Source organism: Saccostrea cucullata, unplaced genomic scaffold, assembly GCF_032062105.1.
Source record: "Saccostrea cucullata isolate Sc308-1 unplaced genomic scaffold, CSIRO_AGI_Scuc_v1 ctg1039, whole genome shotgun sequence".
Taxonomy (NCBI): Eukaryota; Metazoa; Mollusca; class Bivalvia; order Ostreida; family Ostreidae; genus Saccostrea; species Saccostrea cuccullata.
In genome coordinates, this window is record NW_026928226.1 from 56,985 (window position 1) to 76,641 (window position 19,657).

Below are 19,657 nucleotides of genomic sequence, written 5' to 3' on the forward strand. Positions count from 1 at the left end.
TGGCTTTGCTTTTCTTGAGACGTAGATTTTTACTGAATTTTCTTGCATATTTCTATATAAAAATTGACCAACCATTGAAGCCCCGTCCTATCCCCTGGGGTCATGATTTGAACAAAATTGAATCTACACTCCCTGATGATGCTTCCATATAAATATGATCATTTGTGCCTTTGCTATTCTTGAGAAGGAAATTTTTAAGGAATTTCTCTATGTATTTCAATATAAATCTTTGATCAACCATTGAAGCCCCGACCTACCCCGGAGGTCATTATTTCAACAAATTTGAATCTAAGTACCCGAGGATGCTTCCATATAAATATGATCATTCATGCCTTTGTATTCTTGAACAGATTTCTTAAAAAAGAATTTCCCTATATATTTCTATGTAAAACTTTTCGGCCCCACCCTATCCCCGGGGGTCATGATTTGAACAAAAGTAAATTCACACTACCTAAGGATGCTCCCCTTTAAGTTTCATCTTTCCCGGCACAGTGGTTCTTGAGAAGAATGTTTTTAAAATACACCACCAAATTTCACTATTTCTGAATTATCTCCCCTTGAATGAGGACCTGGCCCTTCATCTGAACAAATTTGAATTCCCTTTACCCAAGAATTCTTTGTGCCAAGTTTGGTTAAAATTGCCCCAGTGGTTTTATAGAAGTCGAAAATGTAATCAGAAAGCTCACTTAAGCTTTCAGCTCAGCTGAGCTAAATATTTGATGTCTGCTACTTGAAGGATGGAAGGAAAATTTCGTTCAGGAATTTATCTCTTTACTTACATCATTTTATGTAGAATTTTTAAAATGCATCTTTATACGTTGTGTTCTGTGGAATATTAAAAACTGTGTTTGATAATTTATCTGTACAATACAAATACCTCTGATCTTTGACAAGATATTGATTAGCAAGACTCTTCTTGTCTTAGATACATTAATCATCTAAATTTATTAGCTCACCTGAGCCGAAGGCTCAAGTGAGCTTTCCTGATCACATTTTGTCCGGTGTATGTCTGTCTGTAAACTTTTCACATTCTCGACTTCTTCTCAAGAACCGCTGGGCCAATTTCAACCAAACTTGCCACAAAGCATCCTTGGGTAAAGGGGATTCAAGTTTGTTCAAAGGAAGGGCCACGCCCTCATTCAAGGGGATATAATTGGGAATTAATGAAAAATTGGTGGTATCTTTTAAAAATCTTCTTTTCAAGAACCACTGTGCCAGGAAAGATGAAATTTATGGGGAAATTCAAATCATGACCCCCAGGGGTAGGGTGGGGCCAAAATGGCCGACCAAAGTTTTACATAGAAATATATAGGAAAATTCTTTAAAAATCTTCTTAAGAATGACAAAGCCATAATTCATCATATTTATATGGAAGCATCCTCAGGTAGTGTAGATTCAAGTTTGTTCAAATCATAACGCCCGGGGGTAGGGCGGGGCCACAATGGCCGACCAAAGTTTTACATAGAAATATATGGGAAAATTCTTTAAAAATCTTCTTCTCAAGAATAACAAAGCCATAATTCATCATCATTATATGAAAGCATCCTCAGGTAGTGTAGATTTAAGTTTGTTCAAATCATGACCCCCAGGGGTATGGTGGGGGCAAAATGGCCGACCAAACTTTTACATAGAAATATATAGGTTTAGGAAAATTCTTTAAAAATCTTCTTCTCAAGAATCGCAGAGCAATAATTAATCATTTTCATATAGAAGCATCCTCAAGTAATGTAGATTCAAGTTTGTCCAAATCATGACCCCCGGGGTCAAATTGGCCGACCCAACTTTTAATTAGAAATCTGTAGGAAAATTCATTAAAAATCTTCTCAAGAATAGCAAATCCATGATTGGTCATGGGACTACTTTTGGATTTAAACTTTCCAATTTTTTCCTTGCCACAATGCTCAGGTGAGCGATGTGGCCCATGGGCCTCCTGTTTATCTTTCTGACAAAATAAGAGTTTTGAAATCTATCAAAACGTTCAATACTCTTTGTTATTGAATTTTTTTCATGTACATTTAAGGAATGACTCAAATTCTTGGCCAAATTCGCGGATTATAAAAAAGCGTAAACTGACCCAAACCATATTATACTCGATAATTTGGCCAAGAATTTGAGTCATTCCTTATAATTTAATTCTAAAATAATTAAAGAACTGGGGTGTAAAATTGTGTTGTTTTTATGAGTTCAAATTTACCGCGCAATAATACAACCGTAGTAACGGAAGTGATGGGAAGCGAGGGGAGGTAAAAACTGATACATAGATCTAGCAGCCATGATGCTTGTTCACGCGAGGTAAGATCGAGCTAATGTTTGAAGTTAAAGGTACATTCATTAAATCTGGAATTTTCCATGAATCCCAAGGACTGGAAATGAGGGGATTGATGGATACAGATGATTCAGCTGGTCGTCAAGGGGGTGTGTCCCCATACCAAACCAGATTATACAAAATGTTATGCGTTCCTTTTTGGAAATCAACCAATGAGAGGCAAGAATACAAACAAAATTAAATTATTGATGATTAATCACCAACCAAATTAATTTTGAAGCAAATTTATTTGACATCAACAGAACTACAACAGAATTACAAAATCCTAGAAGAAAGTTCGACCTTTCATTTGAAATAAATTCAGTCGCTGTCAAAAATAAAAGGATAACGTGTGGCAAATTTTGATGAAATTTGTCAAGTTGTCCTTAAAGTTTCTTTTTGCTGCAAGATTAAATTGAATTAATGCAAGCAGATCAAAATTAGGATGGATAGCCATTTAAAAGAATTGTAAAAAAAATTCTAGTTTCAGATACCTTTCATGAAAGTACGAAATACATGTACAGAGTTGTGTTAAATCAATATTTATCAGTGCAATCATGAGTGTTATTAAAATCAGACAAAAAACTGTTGACTGGAGGTGTTGTGTTTTAGAGGAACTCCAAGGATATTTCTATTTAAAAAGTTAATTGCTTCTTACATGTACTATGAGGGTTGTCCCAGAAAAACGCGAACTTTTTAAAAATTTCATAAACTACCGTACCAGTCCAAAAGTATTATTTTTCTCATAATGTTGGGAAATGATATTTTTTGATATTTTGGCTATAAAATGTAAGGTGTCGTAATATGCATTTAGGAACAACATTAAAATGGTGTTAAAACTGTATCAAGATTTCTTGTGTGGAAAAAAATTAGTACTCCGACATTACATACCGTATGATTGATTGATTGTATGTTGTTTAACGTCTCTCTCGAGAATTTTTCACTCATATGGAGACGCCATCACTTGCCGGTGGAGGGCTACAAATTTTGTCCTATGCTCGGCACTCAGGGCTTTGAGCAGTGAGGGATCTTTTTCGTGACAGCACCCACGGCGACACAGGGCCTCGGTTTATACAGTCTCATCCGAAGGACCGGTCTCCACGTCCCACAGTGGGATTCCAACCTGTGACGTAAGGATTGACTCCTTACTTCGCAACTCTAAAGCAGACGCTCTAACCACTGTGCCACGTGAGCGACCATATCGTATAAAAAAAATATGACGTTAAGTGCACAAAAACTAATAGTTAGATATTGTCAAAAACGGCAACGTCGGGCCATAATGCAGCGCACCAGAGTATCACTCAGCGTTGTGTGGAGCAGTGTATAAGATAAAAATCTTATTTATGGAAATATTGTATTGCAGTTACTATAAATTATGTAACAAATGCTGATTTCGATGCAAACCAATTTTTAACTTATAATATGTATTAGTGAAACAACAAATATTAAAAATGTTCACGTTTTTGGGACAACCCTCATACCTATTCTCAGGGCTCAGGGCAATTGAGCAGTGAGGAATATTTTTTCATGACAATTAACATCTACTGTGACATTAGGTCTTGGTTGATACCAAGGTCTTGGTTTAAAGTGTCATTTGAAGGAACGGTCTCCATGTCCTACAGTGGATTCAAACCGACAACATAGACTAGTTCCTGAATTTGCAACTCTCTAGCAGGTGCTCTAACCACTTCATCATGCAGGCAACACCACCATCATCAAATAGTCAAAGAAGAGGAAGTTTGTAAAACAATATTTACATACATTGTTTGAAGTCTTTATCTTTAAAGATTTATATACAAAAATGACTAATTGGTAAGCATTGCAACATAAAAACAGAAAGTCACCCTGCTCTCCTAAGCCTATGATCATACTGCATTCGAGTTCATGTAGCCATTTGTGTGATCTTTGTTCCCAATTTCTCCCTTGTACATGTAAGAGCGTGAGGTCTGATACCCTCACTTGAATTTTGGGGGCACTTAAGGCTGCTTGTTCAACAGTTCAAGCTAAGGAATCAGATTTTTGTTTTTTTATGGAAGTAAAATGAAATCTACTACATGTAGTATGAAGATTATAAACCCAAGCTTGTTTTTGGTTCCAAAATGCACATAAACATTCATGGGTCCAAGTCACCCAATTATGATAAAAAAAAGTCTATTCACAAAAAGCAAACTATACATCATTTTTTTTAAAATTTTACATGTAACAGTATAAAGTTCTTAATTATGTTAATGCAGATTTAATTGATGTCCTCGATGAAGTAACTCATTAATTGACCAACGTTTTACAGGAGGAAATTCTGGCACACAGATTTTTAGTGAATTAGAGTATATATCCCATTTGCTTTCAACTAGACTTTTGAAATTTGATTTACATTTTACAAGCACATCATTACTGGCCTTTTCAAATCCAGAACAGAATATTTCATAATGTAACACCATCCATAAAATAATTATGGCTTCATTAGTGAGACTTCTGTGTTCTGGAAGATCCAAATTGAATAAGAAAATAGAATTGCTACATAGCAAAATATCCCTTTCTGCATCATACAGCACTATTTCAAACTTTTCTGGAGATATCACAATATTTGGTACCATATGATTTAAACAGTTTGGATGTTTTTGATTTTCAGTCAAGGAAAACACTATTGTCTGAGCGAAGGCTTCTTCTAGTTTGTAATTTGGTGATTTTTGTTTGAGATCTTCTGTTATCTGTCTCTGAGAATCATCATCAAGCCTATCTGAAAAACAGAAAAGGATAAATATGTAAAAATGGTTTTATTTCACTGAAAGAAAATTCATTTTGTTCAAATTTTCAATTAACTATTTTTTTTTCCTTCTCTTCTTGAAAATGATATTAAGGTGGAATGTCACACCAACTTTTTATTTTATAGAACTTTGAGTCATCCTTTTTAAACAATGGTTTCAGCATTGAAAGGCCAATATACACTCTTAATTATATTACCCGGTATATTAATTTGTTTGTATTTTTCAAAGACAATGAAAAAATTATTTACATCCAAATAAGCTGTTTTCGAGCTTAAAGTTTGCTGTAAATGAATGCATCATATGAATACCTTATAATTAAAAATATGTAAAGAAAGGGCTTGTTAGACTTTTTTATTTTTTTTTATAAAAAATTATTTATGAAAATAAAAGATATTTTTGTGAATATTATTTGTGAATATTTTTTTAAACCTATGGTTAAAAACACCATAAAACAAGTCACAAATGAGGAGAACATGTTTGTCAATCATATTTTAAAAAGAAATTGAAACAAAATTGAGAAATTTTAGAGAAATTAATTTTTTTAATATTTGGACCTAACCCGATCAAAATTAAATTGATCCCGATCAAAATTAACACAAAATGAATAAAATACTAATTTATTGTCTTTTCATGTATTTACAATGAAGAAATCTATTTTATTGTCAAGTTCATTAATGTTTTAACCCTTATTATGCCCAATCAGACTAGTGTTCTTGGGGAAAGTTATTTATTTCCAATAATTGTACAATTATAATTGGGGTAATAATAATAATAATAATAATATCCTTTATTTATACAGGATGGCACAATTAGTTTACAACTAGTTCACATTGTGGTCCTGAAAACATTTATACAGACAGAAGATTATGTACAGAAACATATAAATATAGAGCGAAAAGAATATAAAAATCAATATTTACAGATGGTTTGTCAAAGCTGCGTCTATAAACATCAGAAGTATGATCTATGTGATTAACATTTTAGTTTGTAGACTGGAAATAATTTCTTATATATGCTGATTTAAAACTTTGCAATGTTGGACAATTCTTTAAAAATTCTGGCAATTTATTCCATAGCTGGGAACAGTAAATTGTAAAAGATCTTCTATAATATTCTGTTTTTGCCCTCGGAATATACAATGAATTGCTTTGACTCAATCTTGTAGATCTGTTGTTTATTTCATGTACAAATTTAAAAACATCTAAATAATCTGGAGTTAATCCATTTAAGACTTTAAAAACAAGGATGACAGTTCTATACGTAAAATAATCATCAATTGGCATCCATCTCAGTTGTTGAAACATTTCCGATGTAGGTGTATAAAATGTAGTATTTAAAATCACTCTAGCAGCTCGCTTTTGGAGTTTACATAGTTTGATAAGACCTTCTTTGTTTTTCATATTGCCCCAAACAGTACAACAATAATTAAAATGGGGAAAAACAATTGTATTAAAAATTTTTAACAATAACTCAGAGGACATGAATGATCTTAATCTAGACAAAACACCTATTTTGGAAGCTAGTTTTTTCGTTAAATTTTCAACGTGTTCATCTATCGATGTAAACACCAAGTAGTTTCACACAAGATACATTTTCAATCACAATACTACCCACTTTAATACATAAATTCCTACAGTTTCTTCATCTTTGTTCCGTACCAATTAACATGCACTGTGTTTTTTAAAGATTGATTGTTAACTTGTTTTTCTCCATCCATTCTAGCGTATTGATAAGATCGTTATGTAATTTATTTTCAATAACATTGATACTCTTATCTGAAACATCCTGAGTTGTATCATCAGCATACATGTGAGCTGCTGAGTGTTTCAAGCAGCCTGGGTAGTCATTGACATAAAGGATGAAAAACAATGGCCCAAGTATTGATCCTTGAGGAACACCTATAGTTATGTCTAATTTTTCTGACTGAGTACCATTCCATCTAACACACTGTTTTCTATTTGACAAGTACAATTTGAACCAATTAAACGAGTCTTTGCATATTCCAAAAGAAAGTAATTTGTGGAGAAGAACTTTATGATTCACCGTATCAAATGCTTTGCTAAGATCAACAAATAAAACACCAGTGAGTTTACAACTATCAATGTTTTGTAACCATTTTTCGATTATACTATGAAGTGCTGTTTCGCATGAATGCTTAGGTCTGAAACCAGATTGTTTTTCATTGATAAGATTGTTATGCATGAGGTATTCATAAAAAGAATTGTGAACATGCCTTTCTAAGACTTTGCTTATGATAGGTAATATCGAAACTGGGCGATAATTATTGAGCAAAAAATTCTCACCAGCTTTATACAATGGTGTAACCCTAGCACTTTTCCACTCATCAACAGAAACACCCGACTTGATTGAACAATTCAAGATATGCGTTAAAATATCTCCTAAGACATAAATACTTTGTTTAAGGATTTTAACAGAAATTTCATCTAAACCTGTGGCTTTTGAGTTTGACATAGAAAGTACTTCATTGATAACAAAGCTTTCACTAACAAAAGGTACGGAAAATGAACCTTCTGGCATTTGTTGAGGAACCGTGGGTAAGGAGTTGTCAAAATTAGAAGCAAATTTATGTCCAATATTAGAAAAGAAGTCATTGAATTTATTTGCGATTTCCTGAGGACATGTAATTGTTTCACCATCGACTTCTAAATGGGTTGTTCTGGATTGAGTTCGTTTCGAGGGAAGAAACTCTTTTATACGATCCCACATATTCTTGGACTTAGCGTGTGCCTGCTCGATTACCTCATTTACAAGTTCGCGTTTTGATTCGTTGATCTGGATCCCTACTCGGTTTCGTGCCGCTTTGTACGCATTCCAATCGGCATCGGATTTAGATTTGAGTGCTCTCTGATGTAGAAAGTCACGTTGTCGCATTTCTGACAATATGTTGTCATTTATCCACTTCTCAGAATCCGCCCTGATGCGCCTATCCCTCATTGGAAAGTGTTTGTCAATGACTTTAAAGAAAATGTCTTTAAATAAGGCCCACATATCATTTACATTTTCCAGGTTTCTAATTATGTTCCAGTTCGTCGAAGCAAGGTCGGATAGGAATGCATATTCGTCTGCATGTTTCATATCTCTATATTTGATGTAAATATGTTGTTTATTTTCTTGAATTGTTTTGTTTCTAATTGTATACACTAAATGATGGTCACTAATGCCGATAGGAATAATTCCAGAATTTAAGTAGAGGAATTTGTCGCTAACATAGATGTGATCGATGAGGGTTTCGGAGTGTGTTGTAACTCGCGTTGGTGTGTTAATAACTTGGTGTAATCCGTTTATTTCCATCTGAGATTTGAAGTTGGTGTTTTTAAGTTCATCAATGTTAAAATCACCAAGAATTACAACCTCATTACTGTCTGTCATTATTTCGTCAACTACGTTTTCGAAAGTAGAAACCCAGTCAGCTTTTGCGTCCGGTGGTCTATAAACAACAGCAATTGTGATTTTCGGTTTAATTTTGATCTGGATTGGCCAAAATTTAAAAAAAAATTGCTGAAACCATTGTTTAAAAAGGTTGACTCAGAGATCAATAAAATAAAAAGTTGGTGTGGCATTCCTCCATAAGTATACCACCAAATTTTATTGGTTAAAATGATATGAACACATAACGTATTAACAACAAAAAAAATGAAAAAAAAATATTGCATTCAAGAAAAATAAGCTTATTTTGGCAAAAGTTATCTATTAGTCAGGCAAAGTTTTATATGAACAAAAAATTATGATGGTGTGCATCCCTACATGCATCAGCATCTACCCAATTTTGTTCAAAATTGAGATTAAACCTGCTGAAAAAAAACAAAACATTAAACCTGGTAATTCAACCAGGAATATAGATCATTCATAACAGTGACTACTGAAAAGTTGAAAACATATTTATACAAATTATACGCATATACGAGGGGTTATCAAAAGATTCGTGGACTAGCGCTATAAAATTAAAACCGCTTTTGATACATAAATGGATTTCAAAATATCTAGTTAGCATCATCTAGTCTATCTATAGAATAAACCACAAATCATAAAATTTATTATTTTTTTTGTAAATGAGTAATGTTTCTGTAAGCAATGGTATGTCCAGGGTGCAACCTCGAACACGTCGTTTTTCCGACCCAAATGTAACTGAGAAACTCTTTTGATATGAATATTTGACATCCATAAATCCCGTTAATTCAGGTATGTCTTGTGAAAGAATTGTTCCTTTGAATATGGAATTTTCAGCTCATTTTGGAAGTTCTATGAAAATTTATCGTGAATTTTACATGTAGTCAAAACAAGTAAGACATTGAAAATGACGTCAAATATGGGAAGTGGTTCCTTTTCCATTATTCTATAAAGTATTGCCCCTGAAAAAACTATAATAGACCTAGAAAAAGTTTCAACTGGCTAAGGAAAAATAAAATGAATCCAGAGTACTATATACAGGGTTATTTTTGCCCCGTCTTATTTTCGCCCTTTCACTCTTGCAAACAATTTTGCCCCGTTTTAAATTCGCCCCGTCCTAGTTTTGTTTAAGAAATTATACTGTATTTTTGAATTTGCCCCATTTTAAATTCGCCCAAATGAGGGTAGGGCGAAAGGGGCGAAAATAAAACGGGGGTGAAAATTTCCCTGTATACAGTACTTATTGTTAGATGCCAAAAGAGATTCAGAGAGAAAATTGATACACAGTTAATGTCAATTTATACTCAAGGTGTGAAAAATAAATCATGTCAAAAAAGGAATCCCATTGATCATGTTTTGTATGTATTAATTAAACTCCAAAAAGCAAATTATGTTGCCAAAATCAAGCGAGGATCTCTCCAAATGTATAAATCCATTTGCAATATTATATGCATTGAAAGCCGCTGTTTAAATTCATATAAACAAGACAGGTTTAAGTCCTTACTCAGGTCCAGAGAATCTTAATATCAAAATATGTGTATGAGGTAGAAGAAGCGGAGATAGAAAAACAAAGACGTTGACGGACGGACGTCACGAAACTAAACGGTGACCTTGCCAGGTGACCATATAATGTCGTTTTTATCTTATAATAATTTGGCAATTAATGAACGTATCAAGCTAAAATTTTCAACATTTCTTCATTTCTTGTTGTTTTATGTTCCCTATAAATTTTGAAAGCACAGACTACATAGTACTTATTTTATAGTCTCAGTCCACGAATTTTTTGATAACATCAGTCATTCAGAAAATGTAGGCCAGTTTCTGCACGTACTGAAGCAAGTAAGGTAAATGCATGCTTAGATGCATTGTGTGTGCAAATTTGGACAAAATGTGGCATATTAATTGGGGAAATGAACTTCTCCCCAAATCTTTAAACTGGAAATTCATCCTAGAAGTTAAGGTTTGAGGTTTCTGTGATGTGAAGCATTTGGTAGGCATATATTATGTTTATACTTGGAGGCATCGACAGTACAAGTTTATAAATCTCATATGGTTCCTATCTACTGAGGAATGCACTTGCTTTAAAAACATGAAACTGGTCATTCAAGAATCATTCATCCAGTCAACAACCACTCAAAGTAAGATTGGAAATTTGCATCAATCTTGCAAAATAAGTATTAAACCAGGTTGGTTAATATAATCTCACCTTCATGGTGAGGTGAACTAAAAAATTTATGACTAAGCAGACTTTATATTCAAACAGAACAGAATGTCACCTGAGTTCCCTTTACCTTGCTGCTTAGCATAATTGCCAACTCACCGATTTCGTCTGATCAATCCCGATTTTTCAACCCATAACCCGATTATTTTTTATGACCCGGCGGGTCATGCTTTATGACCCGGCGGGTCATGCTTTTCACCCGATTTTTGCCGACCAACCCGAATATCTCCCGATTTCCGGATTTGGTTCGTAAATTAGGTTGCACTTTTCACTTCCAGTTACAACCCAAGCTTAGATCTACGTAAACAATGCCGATGGATTAATTATCAGTGCAGGTGTAAACAATTAACTGGGTGTTGTTTTGACAAATCAATGTTTGAAGTCAATAAAAATGGCTTCCGATAGAACTAGATCGTTATCAGGGCCAGCAGGAACAAATTGAACCAAACACCTGTCTCTGATTGAACCAAGAAAAAGAGAAACAATATTTATGTACATCTTTGGAAAAAACTTTCATTCTAGATAAAATAAAATGATCGAAGACAGTGTAGGCCTAACTTCACATTTAATATACAGTAAAACTCGGTTATAACGAAGTCATGGGGACCTATGAATTTACTTCGCTATATCCGTAATTCGCTATATCCATATAAGGAATACGTTAAATTTATATAGCTGGGGATCCAAAATAACTTCGCTATAACCGTGAATTCGCTATATCCGTGTTCGTACTAAACGAGTTTTGCTGTATACACATTGCAGTAGTTAATTAATTAAGAGAGAGGAAAAATAACTTCAAAACTAAAATTAATATACTTTCAAATTTAGCAGAAACTGAAAAGGCTTTTTAAAAAAATGCACACTTACTTCAGGTCAATACTGAAATATGAAACCTTCAGTTGTCTTTTTTAACATGTAAATTTAATCAAATTATGTATGAATTCTTTGTCATTGTAAATTAAAGCCTTTTTCAATAATAGAATTCTCAATACACAAAAACTTTGTATATATATAATTATGTATAAAATTTAATCATGGTCAATATGTCGTGAATGTCGTTACGCATTATGACCAGATTTTTTACTTTCCAAATCTGGTCATGACCAGATTTTTACATGCTGGAGGTTGGCAAGTATGCTGCTTAGGGATGTGCGATTTTATCGATATATCGTGATTTTTTGTTGCATGATACGTGTTGTGATACGGAGACCAAAATATTGGTATTTAGGTACATATTATACAGTCCAGAAATTATTCATCATTTGTTCAATATTTCAATTTTCAATTACAGATAGTCTAAAACAATGCTGTAAAACATGAAAACAACGGCATCTTACCATCGAAACAGGATTAATTTCATATATCAGTGTATATATAAAAATTTAAAAATAGTGAAATTTTGTTTTTCTAGCATATTTTAAAGAAAAACAAGCATTCTGAGAGTATTGCATTTAGCAATACATGTCCCCTACCGGGTTCCCCTTTTTCTTCAGGATGTCATTTTATTATGTGCAAAAGTCATGTCCAAGGTAAAACTGAAAGATTTTCAAGTTGTAAATGCCTTAAAACTAATAAAATAATCCACATTAAGACGAAAATTCAACTCATTTCTCAATCGTCTTTTCCTCGCTTCATATTTTTGTCGACAATCGGAAGTTAGCGCAGTTCGAACCCGATCTTAATTAAGCGATTATGAAAAATATTCAAAATGCCATATTTCTGTCAAAAATCAATGAAGCGAAGCGAAATTCAAACTTGATCTGTAACTCATTAAGATACCAGACCTGTTTACCCATATCGTTGTCTCTCAGTATCTTTTATTAGATTTGTCCGTGAGATTTGGCATTTACCAGTAAGATTTTATTTTCCATCAATTTTACATATATTAATAGTGAATAACTGCTTTTCTGATTTCAAAAACATGGTTTAACAATATGGTCTTTGTCATTTTATAATACCACAGCGTCTTGGCAACCTGACATCGCTTTTGTGTTTGAAATCTCTCTCTTTTTCAGCAATAAAAAGCATGAAACTAAGAGAGGTGATAACGAAATCTAACTGTTAAATTCCAAACAAACGCTTTTTCCGATTTCCGTATTTTCATAATGGCAAAACGTGAGACGTATTTCAGAATAAAAATCCGTAAAAAATACGGCGAAATCGTAAGAGTAAACAGGTCTGAGATACACTCACATACCAAAATTCAGCTCAATATCTGCAAGCCTTTAGAAAAAAAGTGCGGAAAACCAAGTGGGACAGACTGACGGGGACAGACCGACGGACGGACGGACGGACGCAGAGGAAACCTACAGTCCCCCCGGTTTCACCGGTAGGGGACTAATAATGACTATTCATTTAAAATCATTGTAAAAATTGATTGTAAAAATATCATGATATTATTGTGATATTTTGAGGAAAAAATCGTGATACATCGCGATACGAAAGTTTTGGTGATACCCATCCCTATTGCTGCTTTTCAGCTGGTTTTTCCCTACTTCTATATACCAAAAAAAAAAAATAATCACATATTTTAAGCCATCATTAAAAATATTTTTGTAGGATGTACTCCGACCCACATTTTTCAAGGTGGGAAGGTAGGTAAATAAATATTTTTTTTTTACAGTATTGGACAAAACGATAACTGTCAAAAAATCACAGGCTTAGAAATGTATTTATGTTTTCATAACAGAGCAGATAGTATACAGATGAAATATTTATCAATATAAAAATTTCAGTCAAAAAGCATCCTAGAGAAATTATGCTATGAAAACCAAAAAAAAAAAAAAATAAATTCATAATTTAATTTTTAATAATCATAGTGAGTAACATTATCTTTTACCTATGCTAAATGTGTCTGAATTATGAAACCGAATGAAAAATGAATCGAAAAAAAGTGGATATTTTGCACCGAGTATCAAAATCAGAAAAAATACTGCAGTGAATCTATACTGCGGTGAACCTTTTCAATCCTAATGCTGAAAAGCCTTACCATCCACTTCATCTCGTTTTCTTTTCTTTGGACTGATTTCTTTACTCTTCATCACAGTATGAGCGATTGCTGACATTCCCTGATGTGATGAGAAGATAATGTCAACAAAGCCATGCCACACTAACTCATGTCCTGAAATACAAAAAAATATCAATAACTGAAGTCCATTCTGAGCAAATTATTGCAATTGAGAAATTTAAAAATGAATCACATGACTTTTCACATAATCAATGTTCTGTGCTGTTCTGGACTGATTCACATAAATCTACTCTTGCTTTCACTTTACCTATTCCTGTTGGAGAAAATGTAGGTTCCTTTTGACACCCACACCTGCAGTTGTTTCCTTTGAGCATGCTATTGAGTACACAGGACTCCCTAGGGGCCAGCCTTCCTATGAGATGCTCTGCCAGGCAGACGGTTATATCTGTCTCAGTGACTCGGGGTTTATCCTCCCATCCCATGTCAAAGACCTTTCTCAAAGAGGCTTCATTTTGTTCTAAAGAATATAAACTTTGTTAAAAAAAAATCACTAAACCTTACATGTAAAAAGACATGGGCGTAATACTCCAAGTGTTCGATTCTGAAGCAAAAATAGTGACCTTTTAGTTTATTACAAAATTCATATTGCAAAACAATAAGCTATGATTATTACTTTTTAATGTAAGTAAATGACTTCATGATTTATCATCTGAAAGTTTTTTTTTATTTTACTGAAAGGTTATCTAAAAATAGATCTGGAAATCACCTACCTTTTGATTTATAAAACCTATCAAGACACAAAAGAGCATCGTTTGTAGGGCCTTGTAGTCTCTCAATTTTTTCACAACTGTTATTTTCTATTTCTCGGAGGAAAGAAATGCCCTTCTCGAATATTTCTGTAAACGGGACAAAACATGGTGTTTTGTTCTCGTCTGTCAATACTTCGAATCCGCAACTAGCATCAGAAAAGGCGACACTTTCTGTCCCATTGCAAGAAGTAAGTTTGATTACAGCAAAACGTGCATTGTTATCCTCAAAGAGCCTGAGACTTTTTCTAAGTACACCTTTGTCCATCTTTGATCTTCGAAAAATATTTTTGCTCGAGCCCGGTATAAAAGGTCGGTATAAAGTGAAGAACGAACCCGACTAAAATTCAATCAAAGGCCAGAAAGTACTGAACCTAGTACGCATTTCTTAAAAATTGCTGACAGTTCTGAACTGACTAGAAAACTTAAAGGGAGGGTGTCATAAGGATTAAGAAAAAGAGGGACATAGAAAGAAATAGAGAAAAGAAAGTCATTAACAAGCGAATGTGCAAGAATCGGAAGGGACAAAAAATGTGAAACTGGAAAAATATTTTTTTTTTTACGATGGGTGTGGTATGGAATTTTAAACGTAGCAATATTCGATCTTTTCCATTTGTAATGGATATTTTTTATCTGCATTTATAGTTTTCTATTTGTAAAAGTTTCCATTTGTATTGTACAAAATTTATTTGTAACAGTTATTCTACAATTTTCCATTTGTTTTGGTTTCTCATTTGTATTGTATATCAATATTTATTTGAATTCTATAATATTCCATTTGAATTATATATATTTTTTAAAAATTCGTTATCTATATATCAATTCATCTGTGTTGTAAAAGAAACTTTTGAACTGTATAATTTTTCGTTTGCATTCTATATTTTCCATATGCATTGTATATTTCTTATTTGTATTGTAAAATTTATTATTTGAATAATTGTAAAATTTCCTATTTGTAATCGATATAATTTGACATTTGTATTGTATCCGAGGATTGTTTATTTTTTTCGTTATATAATTTTTTTTTGTTGTTAAAATGCCATAGTGGGGGTTTTTATCAGAACTCTTTCCTACTGACGACTTTTTGAACGATAACGTCGGACGGTCGAACAATATTGCAAAAAGAAAAGAATTTGAAGGGTGGGGGAATTTGGCGTGGAGGAGGGGAGGAAAATTTACACATTGAAAAACAATGGCAAGACATGGATATTCTTTAAAACGTTGAAAGTACGAGGGTTGTCCGCGCGTAAAGTTCGTGGACAACGTTGATAATTACTGACAAACATTGACAAAATATGTGAAACTATTATTTTCATTAAATTCGTGTTTCATTTTATACATATGCAAGTTTTCAACGAAAACAAAGCACAAATAGTTACATTTTTATCAGATACAAAAAAAACCCCACACACACAATATACTCATACCCGGAGCACTAAAACGAAAATTCTTGACATTACCCGACGTCAAAAGCTAAATCCGAGCACATGTATAAATTTTCTCAACATATATACATGATGTAGTCACCATTTAACTGAATACATTTTTTATGTCGGTTTAACCAGTCATAAATATGTGCACATAATGTTCAGGTTTCATTCGTAAAATAATATAATTTAACAACGCCTGTCTCATATCCTGCAATAATCCAACCACTGTCCGTGAAAAGACAATGTTATTTACGGAAATACGGCAAAGTCATGATCACGTTACGAAATTCATTTTTTCAGCACTTCAATCTTGGAATGATGGTTTTCCTTCACGCATGTCATCCTGGAAACTGTTCCTTCCGTCCACTTAAATACTAGTGAATGACTTCTTTTATTATGTTTTTCGGATTGCTTACAGAATGTATTGGTCCCTGTAGGTGTTTTTCCAATGTCTACGCAGAATTTTATCACTGTTCACTGCTCCACCTATTCCGACAACGTCTCTTTTTTGAACAATTTCGATCCTGTCTTAATATGACTGTTCTAACTTTGATTGCTCAGCCATTTTGAAACTTTGAACTTTCAAATTTTGCAAGTTTGACGTGAAAACGTCTTATAATGTAAAATGTTCCAGATTTACCCTGAATTTTATAAAAACAAATGAAATTTATAAAGTGATAAATAATGTTTTTGATTAAAATTTTGCGGTGCTACGGGTAAAATTGTGAAGCCATAATTGTAATTAAAGATTTGAAATTGAATAAAATTTTACATTTTTCAATTTACATTTAGTAAAGGATTAGAAATATGCCAATAAGAAATATGAATGACACAACCTTTATCAAATTTTTAGCTTGTCCACGAACTTTACGTACAACCCACGTACATTGTATGGGCTAAAAATAGTAAAGTATGATATAAGGCCATAATACGAGGAGGGTGAGAGAAAACCACTTTTTCCAGCATGTTTTTGGGAGTATCCTTTTGGCTTCAAATTATAGTAAAGACTTTTACAAATTAAGGCCGTTCACCCCTCCTCCTCCAACTGGATCCCCAAATCTTTGTTGATCATGTACACCTGTCCTCTCGGTGTTTCCGATATCATACACGGTATCATTGCATAGAATATTAGAACAGAGTATTTTCCTACGTAATCCCCATCCCCTCTTGGTTCCAGTCACTGTTTTTGCTCAATTTACTATTTTGGCTTACGTGCTTCCCCTCTGAACCCCCTCTCCGCTTTTCCACTGCCACTTGTAGGACGTTGCTCTGGGCCCCTATTATGACATTTATTTGATAAGCATAATAAATTCATAAATATTTTAAATAATCTTTATCCAAGTCTTCTTCCTTATAGATGATTTTGGACATTGCATTTTTGTGCAGTGAATACATGTATATTGTGCAATCGAAATATCCACAAAGACAATTCCATCATCATTGGAAACAAATTACATACGTGAAATTTAAAATTATCAAGTCCATCCATTATATCTTGTTATTTTTACATAGTTTTTGATTGATAACTTGACCAAAGATAGATGTTTAAAGCAAGTTTTTTTGTGTGCTTAAATATGATGGACAATATTCACTGCATTTTATCAAACACTGTCGTGCACGTTTTTGTCTGATTTATTACTTAGATATTATAACAAATACAACATTGTCTTCAAACTATTAAAAAGTTAATTTCCTCTTAGCGTATGTGCGTATGTGTTCGTCGGAGGACTGTCATCGATGGCCTACATGTATGTTCCTCGCGGAACGACAGGCTGTAAGTAAATAAGTATAATTACATGTACATGTATGTGCGACAAAATTTAACTGTATTTTACACTTTATGACACACTGTGTTCGTAGACAATTTTAGGGACCCCTTTATTATTTATACTCAGTAACTATCTTCCCGGTGGTAAATGTTCTTGCATTAAGGTTTCGTCAATGGTCAACATGTTCAAAAATTTATTTTTACAATAGCCCCAAAACTATTTGATGTATAAAGTTAAAACTTTTCATTGATTAACAGATAGAAAGTATCACTTGATAAAAAAAAATTCTTGGAAAAAATTAAGTATTTATTAATTGAGAAAAATTCTTCTTAAAAGTGCATACCTTAATAATTCTATGCTCTTAGTGAAAACCATCATTGCAGAAACAAAATATGTTTATCAATGAAGGGCAAGTTGGACTTGGATAGTCTCTGGAAAGTTGTTTTCCTTGTTTATTTTGTCCAAATGTTAAGACTTGAAAGTGAATGTTACATTGCAAACGGCGGATTCTATAGGGGTCTTGTCTTTATACATGTCTGTTATGCTTTCAATAACAGCCTTTCAGAGACCATTCACGTCCAACTTGCCCTTCAATGATAAAATGATTTATATTATTTCTGCAATGATAGTTTTCACAAAAAGGACAGAATAAAGAGGGTGCATTTTTTTTAAAAATATGCACATTTTATGATACAATTTTTCTAAAAAAAAATGTTTTTTAAAATATTTGTTATCAAGTGATACTTTCTATAGATCTATTAATCAATGATATATTTGTAAACTGTAAACGTTATGACTTTGTACCACACATAGTTTTGGAGCTATTGTAAAAATAATTTTTTAGACATGTTGACCTTTGACGAAACCTTAAATCATTTGTCTTTGTTACATTGATAATATATTGACATGTATAATGTTCAACCGTTCGAGTAAGCCTACTTTTATAGTAAAACTGCATGCTGATTGACCGTTTCAAGAGCTGTTCACTGATGCATATTTAACGACAATTCTTAATGATACTTCCCAATATCATTTCCCTCTATTTTGTTGATATTTGCACCATTTGCCATCCTATGTTTCCTTTGACATTTACTCAGAGAAATTTCTTTGTATTGGGCTACAGTGAATGTCTTTGAATACCCACTCCATGTCTCTCTCATTTCGACCATTTTAAGTTTCCAACTTTATTAATCATCGGAATTAACATAATGTTTTTACGTTTACTTTCTTAAACAAATGACCCTATCACCCCCACTTTTTCTAAATGTCAAATCATTCCCCTTAAGAGAAGTTTAATCTATTTTGAGAAATTTGAGGGGGTTTCTTTTAAAGTGTTCCCCAAGAGTCAGTAGCTCGAACTGTTCAAATTGAAGTCACTAACCTATAAAATTCAGCTTTCAAATAAAATTACAGAAAAAATTCTGTTTTAAATTTTAGAATTAAGCTATTTTTCTGATAGAAATAGCAAATAAATGTGTCTACAAATAATAGCAAGCAAGATGTTTAACATAAACTACATCAATCAAATCAATAATAGTTCAACTTTCATACAATGTGGTATCTTTAAATTTTAACACTGTGAAGGATATCCTCAACTTGTTATACATTTAATTATGCATCATTAAAAATAATCTTTGTTTTTCTTTCAAAGATACATTTGTCTAGAAAAACAATCAAGAGCAAACAGATATTACTTGACACTAATTGCACTGAGTTTTTGTGGTAGAAAACAATGGACGGTCCTAACAAAAGAAATCCAATGACTAATAAACAGCTTTAAGGAAAGCGACCATTAAATAAAAAAGAAAAGAAAAGACCAGGCCAAATACTTGTGACAAATGTGTAAAATATTCAATTTTGTGTTGAACAGAAAAATATTTTTCATGAACGATTAATCAAAGTGGTTTATATGGTCATTATGAGGGTGTTTCGATGCTTATGAAATCTGATGTATTACAAAGGATGGATCATTAAAATTTAAAGTT

The 19,657-nt window shown here is 33.0% G+C and overlaps 1 protein-coding gene across 1 annotated transcript; it reads right to left on the reverse strand.

The window, feature by feature from the left end:
• Nucleotides 1-4,417: 4,417 nt before the first annotated feature.
• LOC134276851 (uncharacterized) lies at nt 4,418-14,777 on the reverse strand. The gene is made up of 4 exons (XM_062759139.1): nt 14,438-14,777; nt 13,975-14,184; nt 13,689-13,820; nt 4,418-5,042 (listed from the first exon to the last, which is right to left on the reverse strand). Exons 1-4 carry the CDS (start codon nt 14,739-14,741, stop codon nt 4,531-4,533), a joined length of 1,158 nt encoding a protein of 385 aa, XP_062615123.1. The 5' UTR covers nt 14,742-14,777; the 3' UTR covers nt 4,418-4,530.
• Nucleotides 14,778-19,657: the final 4,880 nt, after the last annotated feature.

Excerpts from the sequence above, each read along its gene's own strand:
- LOC134276851 (XM_062759139.1), bottom strand. The coding sequence starts at position 14,741 with ATGGACAAAGGTGTACTTAGAAAAAGTCTCAGGCTCTTTGAGGATAAC. Across the intron at positions 14,185-14,437 it reads TAGGTTTTATAAATCAAAAG|AACAAAATGAAGCCTCTTTG; the intron begins GTAGGTGATTTC and ends TATATTCTTTAG. Across the intron at positions 5,043-13,688 it reads AAAACGAGATGAAGTGGATG|ATAGGCTTGATGATGATTCT; the intron begins GTAAGGCTTTTC and ends TCTGTTTTTCAG.